We start from the raw sequence: 16,157 nt of genomic DNA, 5'->3' as shown, positions 1-16,157 counted from the left end.
AGGATTTGGTCTGTGGCAACAGCCTGAGTTACCTCCTGCAGCTGAGCTGAACCATAACCACCCAGGGAAAGGCCCCTTTGCTTTCAGTCATCCTCACGCCAACTTCTTCCCTCTCACTCCACTTTTTCAAATATCTTCCATCTACTTCTTAAAATGAGGTTAGGAATAATATTGGGCTTATGCTAAATTCATGCAAGTGCTCCACAGTGAATTTCTTCCTTTTCTTTTGAAACTGTTGCTTGGAGCATCAGCCTTCTGCTGCTCTTGCAAGACAACACATCCAAATTTGGCCAAAGCATTTCTTAGGAATGTCTCTATGGGCGCATAGCCCACAGGGAGAGCGTGGAGAGCCCGGCAGCACAGTTCTCAGAAGGAAACCTGTGGACTGGTCAAACTCTGGTTTGGGGCTGCAGGCCCAAAGCTGCTGATCTCTATGCATTTACCAGAAGCTGCGTACAGGAGCTGCAAGAACAAGGTGCTCTGCAGCTTTCACCTCTGCAAATGTGCAGCAAGAGCAACGCACATTAAGCAGTGAGCAAGGCGACGAGCATGCAGGATTCCTGAGCCTGGAGAGCACAAGTTAAGAACAGATATGGGCAAGTGTTAGTAGAGAACATAAAAATGTTGAAATGACAGCAGCATCGGGAGAATGTGGCATGATTTTTTTTATTGTTGTTTAATATGTAAGAGATGGAGACAACTGCTTAAGTGTTAAGAAATGAAAAATTTTGAATGAAGTGTGGGGAAAAGAGCAGGAACATTTAACAGAAGTGCTGAAAGAAGGGCAGAAAACTAACAAAATGGAGACTATCTGAATAGGAAAGAAAAAGACAGATTTTCCAAAGCTGCTCTCAGTGAAAAGGCGAGGTCTGATGACTGCCAGGCTCCAGGGGAGGAGGACAGAAGCAATAACCATCGAGGAGACAGAGCTGACCAAGCTCTGCATAAGCCAGCAAGGAACACGGCATGCATCTCCTGCTCAGTTCACTTAAGCCGTAGGTACGCACAGCTTCAACAGAGGAAGTGATATCCTCTCGGGGATGAGCAACTTGAGAAACAAAGGGTAATTACTGGAAGACAGTCATGAGAAGTTAACTAACTATTACACAAATTGAACTAATCAAAAATAATGTTTGAAAAATTGCTTTGCAGTTCAGGATCGGTTGCTAACAAAATACTTTTCAAAGATAAATGAAATGCAAAGTAACAATTTGCTACCGATAAAGTTTCTTTTAGTAATAGTCCCAAGGGCTTCCCTCCCCAAAATCAGTGAGTAGTACTCTACTTTATCATCAAATGACTCTCATTTTAAATCTATTTTGCTCCAATTTCCTCATAAGGCATTTTGTAATTCGGCATCAATAGCTAGTACCTGTCTTTGTACCTGTCTCTGGTGTAATCCTTCCAGACACTGAATGACAATCACATTTGGAGGAAAAGTTACTACAAAGAATAGGTGCAGAAGAACAGAAACTGGGGAGGGGGTAGGGAAAAATGCATTGCATCTAAGATGACGACAATCTGAATTACATTAAGTCACATAGACTTATACAACCTAAACTGCATTAAGTAATGCAGGCTTACACAACAATGGGAAAATAGCAGAATCTGATGTTTATTGCTTTCCACATTATTTTTTTCTTTTGGAGGCTACATTTTTGCAAGGCAAGAACAGTATTTTGGAAAGGAAGCCTCCCTGGGCAGTAATAAAAGGTTTTCAGCCTTATAAATGTAATATGTCACTGAATAGTCAAATGTTTGTAACAAGTAAAAGAAGGAACATCAAGATTTCATAAGAAAACTGAAGGAAATGCCTATTAGGACAGTTGTGAGAGCATTCAGAGCAGGGTAACGCTTCTGGGGATGCTGAGGACTGGGAAAGTCACAAACTTTCCAGATGCTGTATATGTATGTATATCTATCCATCTGGTAATACTTGAAACTAAGTTTTTCATGAAGGGAGACGGTGAAGCGGGGGGGAATGAACACTACAAGAAAAACTGTATCTCCTGACAGGAATTCAAGTTCTGTATTTGAACAGATGTGTCATAAAACATAAGGTTACAGAAGGAAAAAAGAAAGAAAGAAAGGAACAGGTGGCAAAGGGGAAGGAGCAGTGGAGGCCAGGGAACTGACTGCTCAGAGCCAGGCCTGCACTCCTCCATGATCGCAGCGTGCTGGTGCAATGTGTGCAGTCCACTGGGGACGAAGGTGCCAGCCCTGTGCCATCCCAGTGGCTGCATGGAGCACCACGCAAGGCAGGAACAGGGAACACACCTTCTCTGTTTCTCAAAGTTTCCCCTCACCTTTTCCCAAAACCTTCCTCTAAAACCAACTGATTGTACAGAAACAGAGGTATGGTGCAAAACGCAAGTTATGCTGGTAACGAGAGGCAGCTTTGGACAAGTCAAACAGAAGGCACTCTGCAGATACAAGGCACTAGATCCTTGCACAGTCAATCTAGAGACTTCACAGCACGGGATAAAACACACGAAAGGACGAAGGCGTATGAATGTGCTAGACAAAGAGAGTTCACTCTAATTACCAGCTATTACGCTGTATTTTCCACTGCTCTCATCATTTTCAATAGGAACTGCAGAAGAAATCAAAAGTGCCTGGATTTCCAGCTCATCTCATCACCTCTCACATTTCAAGGAGACTAACAGTACTGCAGCAAGAAGTCAAAGCTTCAAAGCAGTAAGATCTGCACACTCAAAGCATACCAGACCCAAACACCCCAGCTCATCCCAAAACACACACAGGCTCTGCCCAGCTACCCAGCAGCCTTGACACCCGCTTTGCACTGTGATAATGGAGGTGCTTTTCACAGAACTCGGAAACCTCTCTGTTTAGTCTGTGAGGTGCAGCTCGCAGCAGAGAGCCAGCTGGCGAGAGGTGAGAGTCAGCCTCCAGTCGGTTCATTCACATTTTATGAGGATGGTTTCTCTGCTTCCAAGGCTGCGAGAATAGGACAATGAACCCTGACATTTACAAACACTCTGAATAAGTGCTGCAGGATAGAGCAATAATGCAAGAAAAGCCACTGCGAAGCTTCTCTATTGTTATTCGCCTCAACTTCTCAAACAATTTTTCAAGGGGAATTTTTTCACATTGGTCTGTCACTGAAAGCTCAGCACTATTTCCTAGTATTAGTTCTTTATTATTTGTTTGCAAAAGCTTCAAAGGACATTATGGTTACTCCTGAGCCCTGCCTGCCCACTGGCGCCTTGCTGGAAGCACAAGCAAGAAATTTTCTGATCATCTCAAAGTTTTGATACAATCTCTCTCTAGACAGAGGAAACTGGGAGCAGTCGCCACCTCCAATCCTAAGCACCTCCACCAAGGGGTGACGGCACATGGAGCCAGATGGTGCCCACCTGCTCCGACTGCACCCCAGAGGCATCTCAGAGCCACAGATCCTGCTCTGCAGCAGGCAAGGAGCACAGTGCAGAGACACTGACCACACTGATTCAGCCCTGCTGTGGTAGATGAGCTTCAAGGGACCACCCTTATCAACACAATTACCTCAATTAGTTTCAGTGCTCTTTAAACTAGAATCTAAACTACTCCTATCTCTGGTAGATAGGAATATTTTGTTTTCAGCTTGGTGCGGAACAGGATGAAGATTTACATGTTTGCAAATCACAGCATGCGAGCACCGAGACCTTCACTGCACAACCTGGCCATCTTATTGGCTACCTGTGGCAACCACCATTAAGAAAGTGGTCAGTAGGACTCAGTGATCCTTATGGGTCTCTTCCAACTCAGGATATTCTGTGACTCTGTTTGAGATAGGCTGTACAACGTGGTTTAAGTTGAGACTTGGTCACAGCGGAGAGCTTGGCACCAACATAGCTTCTCACGTGCAAAACAAAACACAGCACGCTGCACAGCAGAGCTGGAAACCACAGTGAGAATGCAGCAGGAAGCTTCTGCAGGAATTACCTAAAAACCCAGGGCATTCTGTCTCCCATTATGAGGAAGAATGCAATTCAGCAACTTCACTACTAATGTGCCAAGATCCTGTTGTAGCTTCCCCTCCTGTCCCGTTAGCAGGGGAACTTCAGCCACCTGGTAAAACTGCATGGTGAGGTTCCTGCAGCCAGCTGCACGCCTGCCAGCGATCACGGGACAGCAAAACTCAAAAAACTTACAGCCGAAGTGCTGCAAGCATTTCCCTGCAAGCTAACAGCCGAGCTGCATGAGCTTCAAGTGAGACAAAGGCAGAGCTGGGCTCAGCTCAGGGCAAAGCCCGACTTCCCAGGGGCCGTGCCCACGGAGCCGTGCCATCGCTGAGCCCCTGCTGTGCAGCACAGCAGCACAGGGGTGTCACGAGTTCCCTGCATTCACCAAGTGACAGACAAGGTCATCTGCTGCCTATCTGCTCTCTATTTAGTGCACCACAATTTTGCTAATATTGGAAGGACTTATTTAAGAAAAAAATTATAAATCAAAGGCAGCATTATCTTTTATCCTGCTAGAGTTATAAGAATTATTAAGCTAATAACTTTCATTAAACAATGCAGCTGGTTCCACCCTGATTAGGTGTAAACCTGCTGACATCCAGCCAGCAAGCCCCTGCCAGCAGAACCGCACACGGCTGCGTGCACTCTGATGCTGCTGCTTCCGAAGGCTTTCTGGGGAGACAGCACCAGGGAATTTCCTTGATGACAATACAAAGCTCCCCTTCGCTGTCCCATCTCCCAACCCAGCAAGGAGCTGGGAAGGGAAGCATGGGGCCAGGTGTGCTCAGATGTCACCAACTCCAGAAAGGAAAAAACAAAAAGCCCCCAGTTGGCAACTGTTTTTTTTTTTTCCTCCAAACAAAGATCAATGATTAAATTAGCTTAGTTACAGGGCCCAACACTGTATCTTGAATTTATTCCAGTGACATAGCTATTGACAAGGATAGAATTTCACGTTAGCCAATTAACTAAATGCACTGCTACTGCATCTCAGCTACTTAAGCTCATCAGTTAATTAAGAGATCAGTATGAACTGAAAATAGGAATTTCACCTGACACACACACCAAACATACATTATCTTAATGATTTAATTTTACAGTTCTGCTTTATGTTCCACAGGCACCATTTGGAAAGCCAAATAGCAATCGCTCAGTGTAAGGAATGGGTAAGACACAGTACGCAAACATTTAAGGATTTAATCAATAAGCTCTGTTTCTTACACTTGCTGCTTCACTAAGCTCTATTTTACAAGGCGGTTTTTCCACGATGAAATCACTGCTTCACACTTATTGACAGATTATTTTTTTTTATCAATTTTTAGATGCTTTCGATTTGCTTCCCATTTAAGAGATGTTCTAATAGTTTCACTTCACGCGCAGTAGCGGTTCTGCTCTGCCCCAGCTGCTGCACACACACAGCAGCTCTCTGTGAGGACAGGCATAGAACAGAAGGCTCCAGGCAGACGGTGCCATGGCCCTCCAGGACAGCAATTCAGCACGGGAAGCTCTACTGGCATCTCCTGACAGCACAAGAACAGATCAGGACCGCTGTCTCGCAAGTATAAGCAAAGCTGGATGGCTTCCCACTACCACCAGCTCATGCCCATGTGTCCCAGCTCGTGTCTGGTGTACGCACTTCCCTCCTGTGCCATAAGGCAGCATGGAGCCGCAAGGCTCCACTACAGTGACACGGTGACAGCCATCCTCTCGGCTCCGGTTTCCACGTGGAAACATGCAGATCATGGAAGAAAGGTTAAAACACGCCAGGAATTGAGTTTTTATGGTAAAACTGATTTTCAGTCGCTACCTTAAATGTAAAGGAGAAAAAATGTTATCAGAACCGGAGGGTTCCGGGTAACAAATTTCAGCCAATTATTCTTCTGTAATCAGAATAAGGGTTTACCTTCCATACCATCTTGCTGCATAATTAATAAGTAGCTAGTTTAAAGATAATAATTCATCATTAGTTAGCACAACTACCCTTGAGTAATCCTTCTTTTGGTGGTACAAGCAGAGAAATCCCTCTCCTCTGTGCATAATTTGTGTGTAATGCAAGACAACAAAACTAACAGCATATGATATCAACATGAAACAAACTGCGTTCAGGGACTTGGGGTGCTTTGTCTGCTATTTTTTGTATTTTAGCAGAGGCCAAGCTGAACACGTTCTACTGGTTTAGTTACTTTTCACTGTTGATCAGATCAATGCTGATAGAATTTACAGGACTGCTCGGATATCGAGACATTTCTGAAAGGCTATTTAACATGTGAAGCTTCAGAACGACTCATGGGAGGTTTTGTTAACTTTTATCTACAAGCAGGACTTCTCTAGAATTGCACAAAGTATACCTGTGCTATTTTATGCACAGTTTACTAATAATGCCCAAGCAACTTCAAAAGACCAAGCTGCAAGAACTGTGTCTGTTTGTATTAGGCATATAAAACTCTGACATAGAATTCCTACTTCCCAAGTACACCTTCTGTTAAGAAAAACATCCCATCCTTTTCCTGGGATTAGAGACATGTTATAATAACGAGGGTCCTTAGTGCACTGCTTTGATAATTAGGAAGCTATCATCTGTCTTCCTAACCTAAAATGAGAAGTGTACACAAATATACACAGGCTGCAAAAAAAGGCTAGCGTCTCTCACATTGAGGCAGAAATAAAACCAGTCCTAAATGGGAGCACTTGCACAAAGTAGCCTTAAAATCACATCCCTTCGAGGCCATTTTAGGCCCTTGTGGATGCACTTGAAAGAAAAAAAATAGAAAGGAGGCAAATTATAGCCTCTACTTGAGGATTATTGACACAATCCAAATGTAAGTGTTTAACTGAAGGTGTTGAAAGCAGAGCACAACCCCACAGCCAGCAAGGTCGGCATCCTCACTGAGTGCCTGGCTCAGCCCCGGCTGCCAACCTCCAACAGAGCCTGCATGAAGGACCCAGGGACAGGCCAGGGAACTGCTCTCTTCATTGAAATTGCTCAAATTAAGATAGATTAGAGCAGCCAGAACCCTTCCACCTTTTGCAAATTAATTTGATCTCCTTCAAAAGGCCCCGAGCGCAGAAGTCTTCAGCTCTATGAATGCACGGAGCGATGCCTGCTCTGTAATGAAGGGCAGCACTTCCAGCAGACACAACAGCACTTAAGGAACTTCTCTTCCTCTGTAAAGGAGGGATAACTAGGCAGTAGGATTTGATTTAAAATGCATTTAATTCTCAGAAGCTCAGAGCATGCTAAAGACTTGCTGTGCAATGATCATGTTGGCAAAGGCACTGGCTCCTGTGCACACAGCAATAGCTGCAATAGGCCTTGAACGTGGGTACCTCTGTCTTTTCAAAGAAGCATTCACCATATGCTCGAGGGAGCTTATTCCTCTGTTGTTATCATCTGTTGTAAGAAAAAGTAGCACTGTATGTCAGGAAACATGCCCCTTCTCTTACTTTCATGAAATTTAAGTAACAAGTGGTGTAATAGCAGACTGAAGTAAGTCTGTGTTGATTCTGAACTTGAGAGTTCAGTTCTTGTAGGAGAAGTCTTTGGCCCTAAGGTTAGGGCATCATCTGACTGATGCCTCTTCTCAAACCTTTTCCCTTACTTGATGAGAAAATACACTTAAGTTAAAAATTTAAGGATAAGAAATGTTGGCAGTCAATGCATATGAAAGCATTCACAAAGAGGTTCTTATTTGGGCCATGTGAAAACAAGCCATCTCCTGCGGAGTTCCATACACTTACTGTGCAGGTACAACTCTTCTGTTTAGGCGAAGGCACTACTGAAAGCCTTGAGCAAAATGCTGCTTACAGGGGCTAAGGGAAGAACACACAGAATGACTGGCTGCAAGAAGACTTCTGATTCACCCAGCCTGCTGTGCTAATTGCTATGCTCTAGTGAGCAAACTATGCACACAGAACGCTGCTTCTGCAAAACTGCGATCAGGGCGCCCTGAAACCAGGGGCCCGGCTGAGCAGGGACCCCACTACTGCCTCCCTGACACTAGCAGTCCCACTGTAAACATGAAAGAAAGCCATTCAGATGCCCCCGTGAATAGAACAAACACACAAAGAAACTATTTAAGTTTTCTTGCTTTTAAAAGCCTGTATCAAAACTAATAACTAAAAACGTACGGCTGGGATTGGAAGCCATCAATCCAGCATTGTTATCACAGCCAGCCCCCAGGCAAGGGTTTTTTTCCAACAGTAGTTTCTCTTTGCTATTTAGGCTGCATCTCTGATTCAGAGAACTATGGCCAGCATCCAGTACCCTCCCTTTTCCAGCAATATTTAGGCACTACTAGCAACAGAGGCCATTAAAAATAAGCAGAAAACCTGCAAGAAACAAAAGATTCCCTTGCTGTGGGAAGAGTAATCCTTGCTGGGGTATGTCCAGGATGAGTACAAGCTACTTAGAAACGGGTGGAAAAACCACCAGAAAGAATAAGCCACTTTTCATATTCCTTTCATACTAGACCTGAAAGATTGATTTCCTGCATTCTGAACAGACTGCTATTTTTACAACTGAGCTGTAATTCCCTTCCCCACATCACGGCGTTTTCCTCTCAGCTGTCACAGAATAGCTTGTGCCTTCTGATTCATTTGGTATGAGCTGAGTAAAAAAATTTCTGGCTAATACAGTTCAAGGTATGCCTATTCCTAGATAGCAGATATTTGCTGAGATTAAATTTTCTAAGCACCTGTAATGAGCATGCCTTGCTAACATCACACATTCTCTTTTCCCCTCTAACTCACCATTCAACAGTTACAAAAATAATGAAAAAATATTAAATTTAGGTTGAGTCAGGCATAACTATTTGTAATCCCATTTTCAAGGCAAGGGAGTCTTAAGCCTTCCAGTAGTCCTTAAAAGCAATACAGAATATTCACTGCCCAGAACCATTCACTGAATCATCCTAAGATACATTTTGTGGAGTAAAAACAGCATTTGCTCTCCTAACCAAAACCAGCTGGTTCATATGGGCTCATTATTCAGCATTAAAATTGACTTTCATACATAATAGCCTGCACTCTTTTTAGAAAATACGTTTTCCAAGAAACTGTGGTCTTTATTTATTAACCTTCAGTATGAACTAACAAATCTGCATTGGAATGCATCAAAACAAAACAATAAAAGAGGAGGGGCACATACCTAAATCTGACCTGCATGGAAGAGTACCTCCTGCTGGAAAAAATCCTTTATTTTCTTATTTTTATAATAACAAAATACGACATGAGAAAGAAGGAAGGCTGCACTGAGCTGTTAGAGAAGCAGACTTTATCAATGGGAGATGAATTCAGCTCGGAAATTTGGCAGGAAGAGCAATCAGATAGTGACAGCATACTTGAGTAGGCAACCCTGGAAAGAGTTTAAGAGAAGATTAGGTTGGTTGGTAGCATTTCTAATGGGGAATATTCTGTTTGACACAGCACTGAACTAGAAAACACAGACACCTCTGCCAGCACTGTCATCTTGGACTTTGCACAATCTTGGTTCAAGCTGAAACATCATTACTTCTATAAAAACAAATAAACAAAAACTATTAACGGGTTTGCTCATCAGACAGCAGCTCTCACAGCATCTCTCTGCATGGAGGCTGCCAAGAGATATCAACAAGGCGGGATGCCTGCAGGAACCGAACCGCCCCCACCTCCCCAAGTATCTATCGCATTTTCCTAACTAAAGTGGAGCTTCATGCAAATTATTGAGTCTCGCTAATACATTTCCACCACAAGATGGTGAAACACTAATGCTGTTTCTTCCACAGCTCCACAGCATGCTAGTTTCCCTAAGTATAAACAATGGGAAGTGAACATCAGCCCCAGGGCTGATGGTGTTGGGATACAGGCAGTGACAAAGCCTTCCCGCTCTGCATGTGCCACTGCTACACCAGCACAGAGCAGTCAGCAGGACCCGGCCACGGGTGGGCTTAAGGGCGAGGTTCCCTTTGGGGTTCACAAATTAACACACCGCCAGAGCTCTGCTCCTCGGCTGTCTGGTAAATAATCCACACATAACTGACTTCTGTCACATACGCTTGGAATTCTCCACCGGCAAAGCTAAGCTGTGCTCACTATTTTAAAGTTAAACAGGGAATACAAATTCTTCCCATTCAAAATGAGGGTGCCGTGCCTTCCCCACTGCTGGGCACTGACTCTCCAAACGCCAGTAAAGTATTTCCCTCTTCAAGTTGCCTAAAAAGCTCCATTGGCCATTTAACCACAAGCCATGACTTCTCCTCCTTCTGAACTTAAAACCAGTTCCCAGAAAGAACGCTATTTGGGAGAATTAGGCACAACAGACCAGTGGGGCTACTAGAAAGGGTGTGAAACAGCCCAGGAAGACAAACAGACAAAACTTGAGCTTCACCTCTACTGACATACCACCGGACTTCAGTGAGTGAAGGCCCACAAAGCCCATCACTGCACAAGCGAGACAGCATTCCACACAAGGTCGCTACCTCGGGGCACTAACTAATGGTAAACAAGTCGGGTGACAACAGAAGCAAGATGGAAAGAAAAGGAGTCAAAGAAAATCACTTTTGGTCAGGCCTACTGACCAAAAATGGGTCCGTGCAATCAGAAAATGCAGAAGTTGCTTCTCACAAGCCTGTTCGGGGCCCATCTGACTACGAACCCTCTGGGGCCAGTTCTGTTCCATCGGTTCAATCTATCCAGCGTTCATTAGCTTGTCCAGCAAGGACTCTGTCTGTGACTTCACACATCGTGTGATCCAGCTGCAAGTGCAGCTTCCCCAAAGAAATCAGCAGCAGGACAGAATCCGAGACAGCTCCACAAGGTCGCAGAAAGTCACGAAACACTGCAGTATTCCTTCTCACTGTAAATTAACTCAAAGGGCATTTTGAGCATTTTGATAATGTATTTTTTCCTTTCCCAGAAGAAATAAAAAGTATAAAAGCTTTTGGAATCCTGTTTAGAGGCACAGCATGAACTCCGTAATGATCTCTTTGGAGCTGCCTAGGCCATCAGCACCTCATCACAGTGTAGAAGCACCAGGTATATTTCCATAGGGTTCATGCCATTTAAATACATTTTTAAAATCTCAAAATAGTTAGGCTGTTTTGATGAGGTTTTCATGAAAATGAACTGTTTACTGTATTGTTTTTCTCCCACTGAGAGAAAAACTAAGACTTTAAGAGCCTCTCCTGTAAGTTACAGTTGGAGGACTAGTGGGTTCCCTATGGCCCAAGGTCCCTCATTGCAGTGCTGCCTTGGGATGCTGAACCACAACATCCATACTTGCCTGCTCTGACAGTACTGCTGTTCCTTGCTTCTCCCAGAAGGGAGACCAAAATTCTGTTGTTCCTTTCCGAAGGCATTTCAGCTGAGGCCAGAAACTGAGCCTGTCATATTTTTGGAGCTATTTTTGTGCTGTAATATCAATGCAGCGGCCGAAATGCCTTGGATACGTACAATGAACGCGTTTGTTTCAGTCGTGTTAATGTAATGTTCCATCACTGTCTTAAGTACCATCAGCGTGAGGCTATACAATACGTGACTGATTTAAAGCATGTGACTTCAATTGAGCAATGTAATTTCAATACACATGTGGTTTTCTGTTGGAACTCAAGCTGTTTTGGCACCAGAACTAGTTTTAGATTTGGACAGGGATACAATGGGGATACACAGATGTGAAAAGCTGACGTACAAATGAGCAAATAGGAGAACTTACCTCAAATGATTATTTTAACTTGTCTAAGAGTAATACCCAGTATTGATAAACACTTCACAGAACAGAAGCAATCACTAAATAGCAGAACGTGTATACCAAACCATGGTTTTTTTAATGTCATTCTCTAGGCATATAGAAAACATTTTTTAAAAATCAGTCCATTATGCATTTTACCCAGCCAGACCATCAACATATAACTCAAATCAGTTCCAACTCCTTAAAACAAGTTTAAGCAGCGATTTGACAGCTTTCCCCTTCCCCACTCCTGGAAGTGCTAGCTCCCAGCTGGGACAATTCCCCACTCTGCAGTGGGCACTTTGTGCCCGTGACACACACACAATGCAAAGCACAGCTCTGCTCGCCCTCAGCAGCGGGGGGTTCTGCTCATGTTCCAAACACAACTGCACCAAATGCGGCAGGAGCGAAGGACGATGCTAGTGAGAGGTGTGAAGGACTGGAGCGCAAAGCTTCATCTCAACGTATGTTTAACCATTGCTGCCACCAAATATAGCTTCCTCGACAGTACATCCACCAAGTGTTAGTGAAATTGTTAGTCTAACCTCCACGCAATGTTTATCACTTCCAAACCATTTTCCTCATTCCCATTAACATTTCCAAATGGCTTATTTTCCCTCGCCTTCCTGCTCACTTCATTTTGCGTCGTGGGTGCCCCATCCCTGGAGCTGCCCGAGGCCATGGACGGGCCCTGGGCAACCTGAGCTGGTGGGAGCAGCCAGACCACAGCAGGACTTGGGACTGGGCGATCTCTGAGGTTCCTTCCAACCCAAGCCATTCTACGAGTCTATGATAAGCATGTGAATTAACCATTTTTCTTCAACTATTTACCTTTTCGCCAGATAGGCATTACCCTGCAGCTGCCAATGTTCCACAGTAAGCTCAGTTGCTCAGAAGCAGCACGTTGCCAAATAAAAATTGGCAGGAGGAAATGGCATTTGCCAGCTGCAGGTGCTATCCACTGTTTTGTAGGTACTCTTTTACAAAAAGACTGTATTTATCCCTACAGACAAGGAATCACAGGAGATGATAGTTCTATGGCAGAAAAATAAAGCGACAAAGTAAATGCCATGAGAGATCCTTCTCATGAATCTGGAGTGCCCTTGATCACAGCGTGAGATCAGAAATTGAGTTCCACAACTGAATTTTAAAAATACAAAGGTAGCAGGCTCCCAACCCCGAACTATTGTGCTCTGCTTCTGATGCAATTTCAGGCCCTGAGAGTATTCTCAAAGAACACGTATCTCTAATGAGAAAAAGGTGAAAAACTCCTTCCTACATTATAGGTTGTCTACACTGCACGAATTATTTACATTTGTGACATTTACTAGAAATTACAAATTATAAAATGTTAATAATTATGAACAATATTTTAGTTATTTATAGAAAAATGTCAATAGTGGCAGACTGAACATATACTAAGTATAAACACTCTCTATGAAACATGAAATGATAACATGCAGTCTACAACATTAACACTGTACATTTCCAAATGCTTTAGCCTGTAATCTTTTTCTCCATGGCAGCACCTGTTCTCACTTAAAACTACTGAAGTACTCCTCACTGCCATTTGTAAAGGGCCTTCTCTTTCACGTTTGAGAACATGGGAGAACCACATGACAGCTCTTGCAGAAACTCCCCAGCCCCCCCCTTTCTACCTCATTTTCAGCACAAGGTTCTCTGTATGCACATATACATACACACACGCACACCTGAGTTTCTATTGAAGAAATGATTCTTCCCTTCTAAACTGTGCCCATCTCCTCCCACAAATGGCTTCTGAGCAATGCTCTGAATTTTTCCTGTTAAATCTTGTTCACTAAGGAAGCGGGAACAGAGAAGGACAAGGGGAAAAAGAATGGGGGAGCTGAAAAAGTGGTCAAATAGGCAAACGCAGCAGCAAGGCCCTGCCCCTTCACCTGTATTTATACTTTATAAATTACAGTTTTCAAATGCTGTACTTCAGTTCCCAATGGGTCAAATGGATGCAAATCCATTCTCTGCATGTATTAGTTGTGCATTTCTTACCTGCAGAATCTGCAGTTGCTCTGCTTCTCTCACTACTGTGAAGTCTCAGGATGACAGGCTACTTATGTCATTTCAAATATTTAAGGTAGCCTAAGAGATACCAGCACCACTCAGCATTTAAAATAGAGTTTTTAGTTCACTTCAAAAGGTAGAAAACAGCTTAAAATCCACTTACACAGTTTGCACTGCCCTGTCTTTGGCCATCGCTCACTTGCACAGCCCTAACCCAGGCTGCCAGCAGAGAGAGCTGCTGCCAGGTGACAGCTGGGAGATCAGCCCAGGGTCAGCAGAGGCAGAAATGTAAAATTCAGGATCTGGCTGAACCTTAAACCACATCAGACATCCTGCATATTTTACTGCGCACAGGTCAAGACAGTAAAATATCCAGTTACACGCGATGTTATAGGTGTTTTCCATTAACTGTACAAGCAGCGTAACACAAGCACTCCAGCAGCTTTGGATGTGTCACTTGTACTTCTGCCTATCTCTGATAAACCAGTATGAAGCACTGAATTCAATTCCGCACTTCTCACACCAGAAACACAATCACAGTGTGCGGGGAAAACCTGTTTTTCTTTAAAATAAACAAACAAACCTTCACTTCTTTCGCATCTCAAGCAGCGGAACATTTCTGTTCCTTGAAATCTTAGATTTCAGCCAGACAGCATACAGGCAGCAGATTAAGTTGTAACTGGAAACCCCAAAGCGCAAGTAAAGCTGTTCATCCAACAGCCAGAAACCAGGTTCAGCTCTTTTATTCTTCCTTCTGCTCTATGTGCTTCACGGAAAGGGTCACCTCACCGAAGCCGGGTCACCGAGCCCTGCCACGCTCCCACACCACCCAGTACCCACTAAATCCCCATGCCAGTCCCCAGTGACAGGCAATGGGGGCTGTGGCACCACCGCTGCCCATGCAATGACTCTGACGTGCCGATGTGCTCGACTTGTCGACCGCTCCACAGTGCCAAGTGGCAACACAAACACCCCAGGCTTAGCATCACTGTGAGTAAATAGAGACCGTGTGTTGTCAGTAAACAAAGCGCAGAGAGGACTGAGAGCCTGATGTGTGCGCACATAGCGCCCACGTCGCCCAGCACCCACCCGAGGTCAGCCACCTGCCAGCATCCCAAACTGGGGAGACTTCTAGCTCAGCCTGCTTACTGCACTCACGCTATGAATAAGATGATTAGGGCTGTCTAAATGGAACAGCTCTTCAAACTAGATATAGCAACATGTAGAAAGGCTTATTTTCATAATGTGCCTTTAAGACCTACAGAGCTTCCAGCTGGAAGAAGAAAAAACAAACCTCCATGAACTACACCCTAAGCACCTGCTTAGGGAAGATAAAAGCAAACCAGTGGCTCCTGCCTTTAGGCTGACACTTGCCTGACATGCATCCAACTGATGCCACATGGTCTTCTCTCTGGCTGCAGGACTCTCGGCTGGAAAGGATCCTGTCCTTCCCCTTCTGGAGCAGGGATGCCACTGGCACTGGAAAACCGAAGCTTGCTGCTGCACACCCGGCTGTACTTTTCAGTCACGTTTTCATGGACTATCCCCAGCACAAATGGAAACCACCCCCCACTGCATTTTCCTCCAGAGCACTTCTTTGGAAAGCCACGATGCACGGCGACATACGTGCTGGTACCTGGCCCCTCCGCAGCAGGGGATGGCCATACTGCACCAGCCAAGCCCAAAGTCACCTCAATCTGATGAGAAAGAACTGGGAGATCACGAGGAACCTACCGGCCAGGAAACCATCCATTGTTGTAGCAGGCACAAGCAAAATTTGCCAAGTTATAAATATATAATAAAATTATGTATGAATAACAGAAAAATAATTTTACAAAAGTCTAAGAGGAAAAAGAAAATAAAGCATAAGAATTTGCTTCAGTGGAGCCTGAATGTTAAGTGAAGGAGATGCTGATAACATGCTGGTTACAAGCTGGTACCAACTGCCTAAAAACCCAAGTAACACATACAGTGTTTGCCTTCAGGACAGAGCGAAAGTGCTTCTTACTTAAAACCCTCCAAGCAAAAAAAAAAAAAAAGGACTGTGATACTTAAACAAAGGAATAGTTGCATTCATACCTGGAACATTGTCATCTGGTCAGAAGTTCTTCAGAATTAGCTAGATGCCTATTTTTAAGAGCAGGGCAACCAGACCAGCTGTGGTTTCCTTGATCCTTCCTGGTACTTGCAAGAGGACCTGCAGGAATGGCCAGGACCTAACTGCAAGGCAGATCTTTATTTCTGGCTTCAATTGTATTATAACTTGTGACTCATAAATTGTATTGTTCGACATTCATATGAAAAATAATAGCTATCATATTATCCCGCTGTAATAAGAGGGGATTACTGATTTTTTCGAGTTTATTCAAAACAGGCAATGAATAACATGTTTTCATTTATCAAAAATCTCCAAAGCACAAAGAATGTTCAATTTATTATATTTAATATTC

At 43.9% G+C, this 16,157-nt stretch overlaps 1 protein-coding gene across 2 annotated transcripts in view; it reads right to left on the bottom strand.

Moving 5' to 3' along the window:
- Positions 1-15,811, bottom strand: part of UBTD2 (ubiquitin domain containing 2) — a 47,099-nt gene extending 31,288 nt beyond the window's left edge. The window contains exon 1 of one of the 2 annotated variants that reach the window (XM_021410980.1): positions 15,787-15,811. Coding sequence is in view for 1 of the 2 variants with exons in the window: in XM_021410979.1 (XP_021266654.1) it covers positions 14,291-14,324 (34 nt within the window). In the remaining variant the exon portion in view is untranslated. Of the gene's footprint in view, positions 1-14,290; positions 14,340-15,786 lie in introns of those variants that run through there. The other variant, XM_021410979.1, reaches the window with a different exon arrangement.

Source organism: Numida meleagris, chromosome 12 (genome assembly GCF_002078875.1).
Source record: "Numida meleagris isolate 19003 breed g44 Domestic line chromosome 12, NumMel1.0, whole genome shotgun sequence".
Lineage (NCBI taxonomy): Eukaryota > Metazoa > Chordata > Aves > Galliformes > Numididae > Numida > Numida meleagris.
The sequence above is the reverse complement of the archived record's forward strand: the minus strand, read 5'-3'. Positions and strand labels throughout refer to the sequence as shown.